General features: G+C 40.0%; 1 protein-coding gene across 3 annotated transcripts in view; it reads right to left on the minus strand.

Moving 5' to 3' along the window:
* LOC129188334 (discs large homolog 1-like protein) overlaps positions 1–13,753 on the minus strand; it is a 98,978-nt gene extending 85,225 nt beyond the window's left edge. The window contains exons 1-4 of one of the 3 annotated variants that reach the window (XM_054788669.1): positions 13,314–13,753; positions 10,206–10,376; positions 8,124–8,979; positions 7,082–7,163 (exon numbers count right to left, since the gene is read on the minus strand). In XM_054788669.1, coding sequence (XP_054644644.1) covers positions 7,082–7,163; positions 8,124–8,979; positions 10,206–10,376; positions 13,314–13,332 — 1,128 coding nt within the window. In that variant the 5' untranslated portion in view covers positions 13,333–13,753. The remainder of the gene's footprint in view (positions 1–7,081; positions 7,164–8,123; positions 8,980–10,205; positions 10,377–13,313) is intronic. The other 2 variants (XM_054788658.1, XM_054788659.1) reach the window with 2 other exon arrangements.
* Between the last annotated feature and the right edge of the window lie 915 nt (positions 13,754–14,668).

Consider the following 14,668-nt stretch of genomic DNA (forward strand, 5'->3'; position numbering starts at 1 on the left):
TATCGCTTACTGGTTTTGTTCATTTTTCATGGGCGTATTTTCTTAAAATTTAGCTGATACTGTTTATCAAGACAGCTTAAGGTTCAGAAAAGCAGATAATGCTTCTTTTGAATATTGCAAATATTATTGAAAAAATATATTTCACGAAAATGTTTTTAAAAAACATTTTGCCTGCTGTGTTATACAGGGTCAGGCAAAATGATCTGACACATGTGTAGGTTAAATAAAAGGCAAATAAAGTAAAGAAACAAAAAAGTGTTTTTATTTTCGAAAAAGTAAATATAATGCCATTTTTTTTTCATATAATGCCATTTTGCTTTGTTTCTTTATGATGCCATTGTTTTTCGTTTCTTTTTCAGTTGCTGCCATGAATTGGACTGGTGAGCATCGCGCTTTCATTGCGGAAACATTTATCAAAACAAACGAATCTTTAACTGCAACACAACGAGCGTTCCGTTTGCACTTCAATCTTGGTAGACATGATCCCGTACCAGCTCGAAAGACGATCTTGTTATGGGTTACCAACTTCAGAGCTACTGGATCTGCATTGAGTGTGTGGACAATAATGGATCCCATTTGACTGATTTACTTTTTAAAACATAATGAAACAGAATGGCATTATATGTACTTTTCCAAAATAAAAACACTTTCTTGTTTCTTTACTTTATTTGCCTTTTGTTTAACCTACAAATGTGTCAGATCATTTTGCCTGACCCTGTACATATTGTACATAAAATGCCACTATGTGGCAAACCTTGGATACGATAGCCACTAACAATGTTTTAAAACACTAACAACTGTCACTTGTAAATATATTTACATTGTAATTACTGTATGAAAATATCATATAATATAATATATATTGTGTATATTATAATATACAATATAAACTGTTGACGCTATTAGATTTGTCGTAGCTATAACATGTCTTGCATTAAGGTGACACTGTACTCTTGAAGTGTTTCAGGTATAAGCAAAATCTTTACACAATTCACGCACAACAATGCGCTTCTCCATTAGAGATGTGCGAGTCACGAACAAGTCGTTCAAAACTGGCAAGTGTTTTGCTGAAGCGGGATTCATGGGTACTCGTCTCAGTTAACTCGTTCACTTACTCAACCCCTGCTACCACTAGCTAAATTAAAAAAGGAAACCAGGTAACATGTCATAAATTGTGTAACTATTACTATACCTGTATTTGTATATATGAGGTGAATCATGGGTGCTCGACGAAGACTTGAGTTTCACCAGCATCTACAGTTCAGTTGCCAAGCTTGTTGCGCATGTCCGAGTTTCTAAGCCTTTGCTTTGCAGCCATCACTCGAGTGAATCGAATAACTGATTCACTTCAGTGAGTGGCTCATAAGAACTGTCCATAAGTCAGTAAAAGTAATCAAGTTTCCCATTGTTGTTAGCCTAAAGCAGCGTTTACACTTGCACGAATTTTGCCTCTACATTGTCCCGCAATTTGTCACTTATGTATTTATTTATTTATGACAAGACAAGACAAGACTACTTTTCGCACTGTTTGCGTTCTGTTTACATATAACTTACATAATTTGTGACCGAAAATGGTGCGCATTGGCGCAAAATGACCACGCTGTATGTATGGTTTACGTCTAGTGCATGACTATAGTACAAGCAACGCACATGGTTGCCGCATGGGTATGTATAGTCACCACCACTTCCCGCATGCGTGAAGCAGTCCTGGCATTATTTGGTCCCGCATGACGCCACGCAACAGCAGCCATCACCCCTATCGCTTCATTAAATCCTCTATTTGCAAGAGACCTGCAAGATATTGAACTCCAGAGAAGAAGCTCATGCAAACAAGAAAGGTAAGTCTATATTTTCTCGCAGCTGCAGATAAAGAATGTGCAAAGAGCATGAAGGAGGCAATAAACTAGAAAAAAAGAGGCACAGACAGTGTGGGAAAGGGAATTGTTGAGTAGAATACAGAAGACGCTTTGGCCATATGATCACTTATTTAAATCACAATCAAGATCCAAGAGGCTACAGAAATTACTAGAGAATTTGCTCCAAGAGGTGGTGGAAAAGTTAATTATCAATGTCAATGGCACATGCTTTATACGCATCGCCCGCATTGTTTGCACATAGGATGCGGCGCATTCGTGGTGCATTCACGTTGTATTCACGACGAGTTCACACAAATTATGTGTGCCACAAATTGTTAACGTTTCAAAATTTTCTTCGTGCACTGGCATGCAGCCCTGTACATCTTACACATACTTCACACCTGTTTACGACCAATTTACTCATTGGCACGCCATTGGTACGCAACATTGTGTCCCACTGCGCGGACAAAGTGTGTGCAAGTGTAAATGAGGTGTGCTGATGTCACTCAATGGATCAGTGTGCCGGGAATTAGGGCACACTGATGTGGTAATGAAATTAAATGTCAGTGACACCTGCAGAAAATAAAAAGTGTAATTACATGTGTTTATGTCTGATTTAGTGGGTTTTTAAATGTGCCATTTTTTGCCATTAATGGTGTTGGAATCATTAATTTAGTTACTACAAAGTAGTTACTTTCGCAGAAACCTAATTTGAGTCACAAACGGCTCTTAGTGATCAATGAGAACTGATCCCCAGTTGCATATAAGAATGGCTCGTTCTTACATCTTATATTCTTATATCTGCGAATCGGTCCTCATCGTGCATTTAAAAGAACCTTTCACAAACTTCACAGCTCGATGAGTGGACAAAAGCCGTTGATATCAGTGCATAATAACGCACCACATTTTACGCCCGTTACTGTAATGACGTTGTAATATTTGAAATAGTAATTAATTAGACTCCCCATGACTGGAAAACAGCAACATGAATTCATTGAAATGAACGTATTAAAGTTGCAACCCTTATGAAAACAGCTGTCCGAGAGCAGAAATGCAAACAATGTATTTTCTTTCTGATGGAAACACATTTTTTATGTATGGCCTGCCTTGAACTGACAGATATCCGGCAATGTCAGTCACACACCTCGTCACAATGGCTGCACTAAAAACCTTTGTTACGCTTGTAAATACTATATTGGTATGTGTGTACCCACAGAGATAATCCTAATGAGATGATCTGATCTGGCTTTACTCAAGCATGGCATGAATTGAACAATTTTCCATTAACTGATTGCTTCTTTGAACAGGTAATAACTGTTGAAAACGTATGCTTCAAATGAGTAACTGTGCAAGGAGGGAGACCACATTTTTTTATATAAATACATTGGTGACAGAATAAACAGTGGGGCTGGCACAACATTGTATTACCTGGGTAGCCAAGTTCACAGTTGTTGGCAGCTCTTTAAATCTGACAACTCACAAAGTGGCACCAGAAATTTCAAGTGCATGTGAAATCTTCAAAATAGGGCACATAAGTAGCAGACACCCTCACAAGAAAAAAAACAAAAAAACGTTGATCATGCAAACGGCCTCAAACTTGTCTTCAAACTTGACCTCAAACTTTCCTTTGGGACCGCAGTTACGAGGGATGAGCGAGTACACCATTATCTGTATCTGTATCTGTTCACCCATCTAAATTATCCGTATCCGTATCTGCACTCGGAGTGGGCGGGGCATAAACCAGAAGATTATGTATAAAATGTAGTATGAAAGCCATATAGGCAGAATGTTCGATGCAGCTTTGCAGGTGTACCTAATGTTGTGGCCAGTCAATGCACATTACTGTTACCACTGTCTGTGTACTGCCAACTGAAAATGAACAAAATTCTTCTTGTTTTATGGTGACTTCATGGAATAAGACAAAAATGCATTTCAAGGAAAAAAGTGGTCACGCTACACCAATTGAGTTGCATAGGTGACTGACGCACCACAAGCCTGCACAGTCAAATGCTCCGCGTACTTTACGAAACAAGTATACGCCACATGAGCCGTTTTCAACTTGCCAATTGCACCGTGTACGTGAATGAGGCACCGCTCAGCTCCTATGTGGCTGCAGCCTGCACAGTATGTCTTGGGAGGGGCCAATCAAAGAGCGTGAATAGCGAATACATAATGAGGATTTTCTTTTATCACGATGACGGATAATGACGAGATGTACTCGTTTCTTGCTCACATTCGGCAAAAATGCATTATACGTAATGGATACTATCCGGCTCATCCCTACCAGTTACACTTGTTTTAGGCGTGCAGAGTCTACACTTTCAGATTAATAATTTAGTAGTAAAGATAATTACCATTTTTTTGCACACTGCTCAGGGATTTGTTTGTTTATTTAAATACAAGGCATAATCCTTGCCATCGGTATTGATACTTTTAACTACAGTATCCAGTATGGGCTGATTACAGGATAAGAGCCTGATAGGCAAGAACAGGATCCTGCATATGTCAAACATCTAAGTTTGGCTTAGTTGTAGGGATTTGTAAGACTTGGTAAGAGTTTTATTTAGACATTAAATACATGCATGCATTTTCTTTACCGCTGGTCCGCACTGTGGTGCGAGCCTACCCCAGCTGGACTGGGCACCAGCCAATCGCAAACAAACAACAAATAACCATACAGACAAACAGCCATCCACACTCACATTCACGCCTATGGACGATTTAGAGTTGCCAGTTAACTTAGCGTGCATATTTTTGGTGATGTTCCAATGGCAATACGAACCCACAATCTCCTGACTATGAGGCCAACATGCTAATCACTAGGCAACCATGCAGCCACATTGAATACAATTACAGCATTTTTCAGTTAGTAATACTCAGCGTTATGCTGAATGTATTATCTGCCAAAATCACATATATGACAGAAAAAATACATAAGCATAATTAGTAGCCAGGTTATGCTATGTATGTTTTACGGTATGCTGTCCATTGTGCTTTATTATCACATATTTATTAATTCGACTGAATGAGACGAGGGGGTGGGGTGAGGTGGAGGGGTTGCAATGAAAACAACCTAATTTCGGAGGGAAAAATTTTTTAAATACTTTTTAAAAAACAATAATAATTTCAGCAAAAATCCACAAATTTGTGGGGTCGCGAATGCTAAATCGCAAATATGCGAGTATCCACTGTATAGATATAGATATAGAAATACATATAGGCATTGTTCAAAGTTATATACTGTATATAACTGGTACTTTGACCTTATGTTTACTATAGAGTAAACAGGATGGCTACATGCATGAGGAAGGACCTTGCATGCTGTACTTCTGTGTGCGTGTTTGTTTTATGATTTTTATGTTTTTCAAACGTCATTTATTTACCATATTGTACAGTTTTACAACTATCTGCTAATAAATCAGTACTAAAACCAACTGTACCAAAAATACATGAAGCTACATTCCATTAACTGAGGATGTAGAGTTACGAACATCCATCTTGACATCTAGCATTTGTGGTAGTCCAATAGGTATCAGACCAACAACAGACGGGATAATCCCAACATCTACAGACTTACTCCAATTCTTCACAACAGGTGTAGATTCCTCAGTGACCCACAGGACTTTCTTGGTTTGGAAAAGGTACTCCTGCTACAGATAAAAAACTTGCATGCTCAGCAATCTTAAAGCTGATTGGTAGGTTCTCTCATGTCCTCTCTGTGTGCCCCATGCCCCCAGTTACAATACAAAACACCAGTTTGGAAGTTGCAAAGATGGATCAGTCTTGAAGAGTCTCGCTCTCATTTTTTTCCTCATCTCTTTGTCTGTCCTAAAATAGCTCCACGTCAGTAAAGTCCATAAGCAGCCTATAGTAAGCTTCTTATGGGAGATTCTTGCTCTCTTGGAGCACGGGAGGCCAACATCAACAACCATCAACAGGCTGATAAAATAACATTTAGACTAGGATCATAGGGAGGAATATACTTGTACTATTGATAAAACAAAGCACAAAATATTGATATTAAAGCAGAATCCAAAAATCAACTTTGGACAGTTACAAATTTGTTAAACTCAAAGAACACTTTAAATAAATGTGTGTATTTCAAAGTGCATCGTTATGGACCCATAGGGATTTTTAAAAATTTTCTTTGTGCTTGTTCTCTTACCGACAACAAATGAGAGAAACCGAAAGCGGTGAGAGATGATGACGGGCAGAATAAATTAATCAAGCAGATTAAGAGCACGTGTATTTAAATATCACAGCAGTAATCTGCCAGTCTTGAACACCTTCTGTTTTTAATCCATTATCTTGATGAGATAAATGTGATTATCTCGATGAAACCTCACAGTCTATTTGTATGATTGCCAACATGGTGTGTGAATGCGCGTTAGTATGTGTAAATGTGTATGTGAATGTCTCGTTAATGTATCTGAACTGCAAGATAATGCTGCAAAACATCTTCCCACCCATCCATTTTATACCACTGTCCACTGTTTATACCACATTGCACATACAGAGACACACAACCATTCAAAGTCACCGAGTGGGGACTGAACCCACACTGCCTGCACAGACAAGTCAACAACAAGACCATTAGTGACTCTGCTCTACTGTAAAACAACAGTGATAAAAGCATCCACACAATTTTTTTAATTAATTTGTATTGCCATAGTGTGCTCACCTGTCTTCCGTTAATAAAGTAAAAGCATTGTTCTTACTATTCACAAGTCAGGTCAGGTTGTATAGAGAATTACATGTTCTATTCTGTTGTCGTCCTACTCCACTTCAACCCCAGTTTGTGTTTAAACCAGTGCTCAGTGTGTACCACAGGACAATAACAAAATCCATCACCACACAGCGGTTCTTGCAACATTATCAACAACACATCTTGTCCACTTCTTAGCTGCCTCTCCACCCTCAAAAATCAGCAGGTAAAACACGTGCAGAAAAACTGAGCACAATTTCAGAGGATCTAAACCCTAAAGAACTAAAAGCACACTTTGTTCTTTGGAACAACCACCACAGCTACACAGGAAAAGGCAGGTTTCCTACAACAAAAGCACTTATCCACAGCTTTTTAGCTCATTTCTGAGCAAAAGTGCAGCAAAACTCTTCTTGACGACATACAGTACAACTTGAAATCAGCATGGAATCTTTGCTTTTCTCAAAAGCATTTTGCGCAACTTCTGGTTTTCTCTTAAAACCAACCAACCAGAGCATCTTACCTTGACTCCTGGGCTCGCAGGAGCGCTGGGGCTGGCTGGACCAGGGCTAGAGGGAGAGGAGGTGACTTGTAGTGGCCCCGGGCTGGTTAAATTAGGAAGAAAAATTGCAAGAGTTTATATAAGAAAGTGAAATATAAACATCTCATCGTGTATAATAATATTCATGTTTCATATAAACTTACGTATGTCTGTTATGTAGTATTCTTACAACTAGGGATGTCTCATAATATCATCCAGCATAAAAATGACATTGGTTCATGTCGGTATCTTTCGGTATTGGTATTTTTCTGCCGATAATGATATCGGCGTGCACGTCATAATGTCACGCCCCACACACCAACAAGCTCGGTATGTACACGGTCAGGAATTATGTCAAAATTTCGCCTTTGGACTGTGAATTTGCAATGATTGTAAAGCGCTGTGAGGAGTGAGTAATATTTTCCTTGATCGCTTCTAATCCAATATCACACCTCAGAAAGGATCACTCAGAGTCACACACAGCTTGCGTACCTGCAGCAAAATAAGACGCGATCGGACAAAGTTTCATACTTTGCACTTTACTTGTACGGATTTTATGTCACATAGAAATGTGCAGCTTTTCAAATTGCCAACATTATTTTATTAACATGCTGTGACTATTGATCCTGATCTTTGTAATCACTTATGTTGAGACAAAATGTTTGAAATGGCACTTTTTCTATAGCTTACATTGCATATTGCAGTAATTGTCTTATTTTGCACAGTGTTTATTTGCAAAATGCATCACACTACAATGAAGCACAATGTGTTCATTAGACGACATTAGAAGGAAGAGCTGCTGCCACTATCGGTATCGGTTGATATTGGCTGGACAATACAGTATCGGTATATCAGATATCGGTAAGAAAGCCAATATTGCATGTCTCTACTTAAAATACATCCTCAACAACTAAAATCAACAACTTTTAAACTAAAATGAATATGTCATTTCTTTATCAGTTCAAATATTACAGTACATTTACTGTACATGATTTCAATTTATACACTGATCAAGTTTGAATACCTCTTATGGAGTCCTTTGCTTTGTGGCCCAGAAGGACTGGTGGGACTGTGGCTACCAAATATGGGTTTTCCTTGACTGGGTGTCACCGGACTTGTTCTGGGAGTATCTTTGCTTGAGTCTGGGTTTTTGCCTGAGCCGGGGTCATCACTGGTTGACGTGGAGAAGGTAGCATCTGTGACTGTGTCGATAGTTGGGCTGGCGTGAGGAGTCTTGCTGGATTGACTGTGTTTGTCTGGAGTAGCGTGAGACACTAAGCCTTGGATTGTACCCAGGACGAGGTTTGAAACAGTCGCCAGATCAGCAGGAGTGGCGGGACTTTTTTGTTCATCTGCGATTGTTAAGGAGCCATCTGAAGAAACACTGGTTATGTTGGCATCCAGAGGTGTGTTTGCACCATTTGGTGATATCTGATTCTGTGTTTTTACTGATGGAGGGACTGTGCAGGATGCCACACCTTCTTCTGTAACTGCATTTGTAGAAGCAGAGGGGGACGAAGGCTTAGAAATGTCAGTGACTTTGGATTTCAAGGATCCATCCTGCATTGGAGGGGGCGGAGCACGATACTTGACTTTGGCTGGTTGTGACTGAGACGGTGGTAGAGGGGAAGATGGCTTTTTTGTGGGTGTTGGAATCGGAGGAGCGGGGGACTTGATAGACTTAGGTTTTGGAGATATGCATTTGGGCTGGGATGTTCCAACATGGGTTAAAGAGGTCGTAGAACCTGAGGTGGACACTGGCACGGCTGAAATGTCTGCCTCTATGTTGTTGGAGGAGGGTGGTGGCACGGTGTCAGCTACTGGACTGGGTGAACACTGGCTGTCAGCGACAATAGTAAACTCATAGTACTCCTGAATATCTGGAAGAAAACAAGACAAGTGTAAAACCAAATTTGATAAGTAAGTAGTGATTTAGTGACTAAGTAGTGATCTTTTATTTGAATTTTATGGTGCATATAAATATTCTCTGTGAGGAACAAAAGAAGATCGTCATTCAGTTATGTTTTCTATTACTCTTTTAGATTTGACATTATTTTTTACAATGGCGTTCGCAGATGAGTACGGACACTGACCTTGGTCAATAAATCAGTAGGCCAATTGACTGTATTACCATCTCAACCGAAGAAGTAGGATCGTGGGGCAGTTTGTTGGTGACTGCATCTTCAGACCAGTGACTCTAATCTCACACAACTGAAACGCTAGTGGCCTCTAGCGGCCACTTTAAGTTACCCTGCTAAGCACCATCATATCCCTTTTCCCAAGTAAAGACTGCAAGAAGCAACATATGACACTACATCTATTCATCTTTCCACCCTCTGTGGCATAGAGTATGTTTATGTTTGTTGCATTACACCACAAAAATAATTTAAAAAAACATCTCAGACATCGCATGCATGGAAGGGCTGTTTTGGGGAGGGCTGCGGCGGTGCCCTGCTCAAGATGATTTTGACAACAATGCAGAAACAAGTTATAATTTTCTTAAAATGTATTGTTGTGAGCAGAAGGATTCAAACATTTGGTCCTTACAGCCCTTATTTATATAAGTTAATGCAGCAAAATGATTTAGTCTTATTATAGAACAAATCAAGCGCAGGGTCATATTTGTGTGTGAAATGCTGTATATTAAGTAAGCTGTTGAACTAGATAAATGTGTCATTGTCACAGCAACAAAGCACACTGAAAAACCACCGTCATCCATATATCCACATAGACAGTGTCTTGTGTTTTTGCCAATGAGCAACAGAACAAGTGCTTCCAGATACAGACAGCAAGAAATATTCATCTTCTTAACTAATTGGCCTCTTGTCTCCTCATCTTGCGCATTACATCTAATTTGTTTTATTTGACACAAAATAACAAATTATTTTCTTCTTCTACTTATTCTACTTCTAAAACCACAGTACCATTGATAGATCAAGCTTCGAAACTATTTACCACACCGAACAATAGCTTAACAATAACAATTATAGCCACACCTAAATGGAGAGCTGACAAATTCTACCAGCTAGTGGTATTTAAATTATACAGTACTGCACTGTAGTTGTAGTGACTCGCTGAGTTGCTAAACATATCAAGAAATACTTACCGAGCAGGGCACTAAACAGCTGGCTTTGGAAGACGCTGATGACTCTTTCCAGAGACTGTTTCAACTGGTGGTCTTCTTCAACAGGGCACTGTTTTATCTGGTTCCGGTTCTGCTGCCTCTGATCTAATTTGGCCCGATACTGCTGGAGTAGCTCTAGGGCTCGTTGAGCATCTGAATAAAACACATACAAATTGAATAGTAAATAATACAATTATTAATAAAGTATTGATTGAAGCACTGTTAATTGAAGAAAGACCGAATAAATTCCCGGGTCGACACCTACACGAGTTGATAGCAATTTTTGAGTACCAAAACACACAACCACACACCGAATTCCTAATTAATCATCTTCACCAGGTCTGCAACTCATAAATATACACTTCTGACATACACTTTGCAAAGAAAGTAACACTCGTATGAGGCTAATAAATTCTGCCAAGCTCAAATCTCATTAATTCGGTTTCTACCTCTTCTCCCGTTCAGCGTCATGCTGGAGCTGGAGCCTATCCCAGGTGACACAGAAACAAATACTGTCATGACTGTAAATGAGTACATTTGCTGCACCCCCTCTGGGTAGTGCTCAAAATGCTTTGGAATGCAAGCTACCATACATGTAATACAGATATCTTCCAAATTTTATAATGATTAGGCAACCAGTCAACTATGTTTCTTATGTGCCCCTTCAAAGGGTTTTTGGTTGTTGGGGGCCATAATTTTTCACCAATCTTGCTCACATTTTACTGATTTTTTTTTTAAAGATGCTCAAATTTTACAGTGCTTATCAGTCCCCTAAAGGCGTGTACCACATCTTTGAAAAGTCACTGCGTTTCTGGCCATTACACTTGGTTGGCCACGGACAACACTGAAAACTTTCAGCATTTCTGTATGTGGAATCAAGTTGTGGAACGGATTGAGCAAGGAACTCAAAAAATGCACTAAAATGAGTGATCTGAAGAAAGAGTACAAGCAGTTGATGTTCACAAAATACAAAGAAGAAGAGACCTGAACTACTGTGTACATACAATACAATATCTAACCACTACTACACTGACTACTAACACAGTGTACTATGTGATGTGCTATAGTTTGATTCATATGAATGTTCAGGATGAATTAAACCATTAAACCATTAAACCATTAAACCATTATCTCGGCTTTGATAGTGTTGTGGAAATAGTCGAAGAATTTATGTTGTGAAAGTATTAGCTTACCCACCCACCACACCCTGAACAGGTTGCACATTTTGTTCTTTAACTGTAACGGAAAATGTTGAGAATGCAGTATAAAGTCGATACTGATAACCACTAACTTCCTTATAGCTATTATGTTGTTTTTTATTTAACTGTAGTTTGTGCACACCTGGAGGTAAGAACGACCCAAACAAAGTTGGATTTGACAAACTGTACCTGTAGATTTGTCCTTACCAAATATCATGTCATTACTACTAACAAAACATGAAAAAACAACGGCGGCTCAGAAGTAGAAAGCGGTTTACTAGCCGACACATGCCAAAATTTTAATTATGCTAAAGAGCTGGTTGTCCAGCGCCATCATTTCCACGCTGAGATCACAGATCGCTTTAGCATCCAAGATTCAGCAACAGTTTGTTTATTTGACTGATGGATTTTATTTCTTCTTACTCATGACAGGAAGTTTCAAATTCTGACTTTACAAAATTAATAATTAGGAATGCACAATATTACTGTGATAAATCCAATAACCAGATACCGCTAAAAAACAATGAGGCGAGATTACCCGTACTGTGCTGTAGGTGGGTTAGCATGAGCACATCAAGCGCTCCTTTTCTGATACGCGCTGCAAACAGCATGTCGTAACTTCCCTTGAGCTCACTTGTAAACAAACATGGTATCGATCATGAGGGACTTCTCAGGAAGACATGTCCCCAAATGCTTCAAATGTTCTGCAAACATTCAGGGATCATTTGAGATTCAACACATCAAACCTTATCAGCCACGTGAAATGCCAGCATCGCATTTCGCAGCATCGTGCGTTTGAAAGATGCAAAGAATTAACCAGAGACGACCCATCCTCCTGGATTAAAGTCTGGACCTGAATGACATTTTAAACAGTCTGTGGAGGGAGCTGAAACTTTGAATTGCCAAGTGACAGCCTCCTAACCTTCAGGATTTGGAGATGATCTGTAAAGTGGAGCGGACCAAAATGCTTCCTGAGATGTGCACAATGTAACAGTGGTCCAGCCCTGCACACGCGGGGGCCCAAACCCGCGTCCACACATCCCCACCGAATGAGAGTTAAATCAAACAGCACTAGTTAGCGAGCTAAAAGCCCTGCGCTGTCATCATATTGTCCAGTCCAGCTCTGAAAGAGTCAGGGAGTGAGGTTTACACAACATGCTATCACACCGCAATACTCGCTGGCATATGTTGCAACACACTGTTGACCAACTACAAGAAACTTCAAATATGTCATTTTAAGTGAATTTCATTCACTCAAACTCAGAGAATTGTATTACCGTTAATGGTTTTTTTGGGGGGGGGTTTACATTACATTACTACACTCTATCTGATGCAATAAACTTAAATTTAACATGAAAATCAGTGACTGTTCAAAGGACATAAATCTACAAAATCATCCGAGTATCAAACCATTATTTTCCCAAATGTATACAGTATAACAGACAATCATAATAAATCCCACCATGTATGTCTAGCTATCTTTGTAAACGGACAAAGCTCTCCTTCTGACTCTAATTGAAATACGTGTGCCTAATCAGCTGGCCAGTTTGTGCTGCCGTTTTGACACACAAACAGTCGCGTAAACACACACGAGGCGCTTCTAAAGACACGGTTGAAGTCTGTCATTAGTAACGCCACCACAATCCACCTGTGTTGCATACACAGCGGCGGTAGCGCATGCATGAGCAAAATAAACAATTGCACGTTTCACTTTGTGTTTACATCGCATGCCATTATACATGTCCACGGTAAGTTTCGACACCAGTGCTTCGCGAATGTAGGCACCTTTAAAAGTGTCAAAATCCTTTACTTTACAATGAACTTGACCCAGCCTTGTCAGGTAAAGTTGAACAACGGCACGATTAAAATAAAAAAAAAAAAATGCGTGTACCTTTCTGTCGCACAGGCATGGTGACGCTCCCCGAGGCTTGAGTCGATGACTGTCTGTGTCGTTCCAAATGTCAGCTTCTGTCCCGGGACTGGCTGTCGCCTCCAAACGGGGACACCAGACGGACAAAAACTACCAGCCTGGCTTTTCAACACGGCGAAAAAAATGCGTAAAAAGTTAAATACTACAACCCTAGTAGAACCGCGACGGAGGGAAAAGGGACAAATGTAGAGTTCAAACAAGGGAAGGACTTTGAGCTCAAGTAGTTAACTCTTCTTTCACTTTCAAACGTCTTGTCTTCCTCCGGTCTTCTCTCAGGTGACTTCGAACGCGGTCAGACCGGTTCCAAGGACGCACTTACTGATAAACACGCCTCTGAGCACACACCTTTAAACACTCACATTAAAATACTGTTAAAGCTGCTTTTCGAGCCAGCCATAAGCAGCTTGACAGCATTGTTATGCTAAACAGCCATATTGTGTCCGCGGATAAAAGGGTTTGGATCCACACCCACTCAATCCAGTATAGATTTGGGTTTACAGGCAGCAAACTCCACTCGCTGATGTCACACCCTGATCAGGGGCGTATTAAGTCATTTGGGGGCCCAAGGCAAACCCAGTCATTGGGGCGCTCCACATCCTTGTACCGCAAGAAGCAAAAAGGTGAGTGTGCAATTTAGGCCACTTTTTTTTCCTGAATTGAAAGGACAAAAAAACGTAAGTAAACAAAATATAGTGTCACTGTGTCAAAGATAGAATAAACTACAGTTATCCATCAACACTTCACTTCACCATAGCACACCGTTCCATACCAAATTCAATGTCACAGTCACCTGCAACCCATGAATGTCATGTCTGAATGAGTTCCGTTGTACTGCCATGGAGTAGAGCATTGTTTTGATAGGATTAAAGCTGCACTGTCTGATGCTTGTCCCCCATCCCTCAGTCTGGACAAATGTGACGTAACTCTAGTTGCATCTGCCAAGAAGGTGCATTTTCGATGTAGTTTCGTCAACAGGCAGATACAAAAATCGGTGTGCCGATTTTTTTTACTAAACTCGCTAGAACTTGAGCATATGCGATGGAATGTGACATTTAGAACAGAGACGGCAGTAGGTGTACTGTAGTCACGTGAAAAATTAGGATACCTCATATGGTGCGAATCTACTCGAGAACTTCGCACAAAAGGCTACAAATGTGGCAAAATGTGTACCGATATTGTGATACCCATTTTTCAGACAAATACTGTACACCATGTGTTGGCACAACTTGGCACCCCAAGGTTTGACTCCAGAGGTCGAATTGAGTTGAAAATTCAAGAAAAAACATTAAATCTGGTACACACATTTAGGGGCCTGA

This window comes from Dunckerocampus dactyliophorus, chromosome 10, assembly GCF_027744805.1.
Source record: "Dunckerocampus dactyliophorus isolate RoL2022-P2 chromosome 10, RoL_Ddac_1.1, whole genome shotgun sequence".
NCBI lineage: Eukaryota > Metazoa > Chordata > Actinopteri > Syngnathiformes > Syngnathidae > Dunckerocampus > Dunckerocampus dactyliophorus.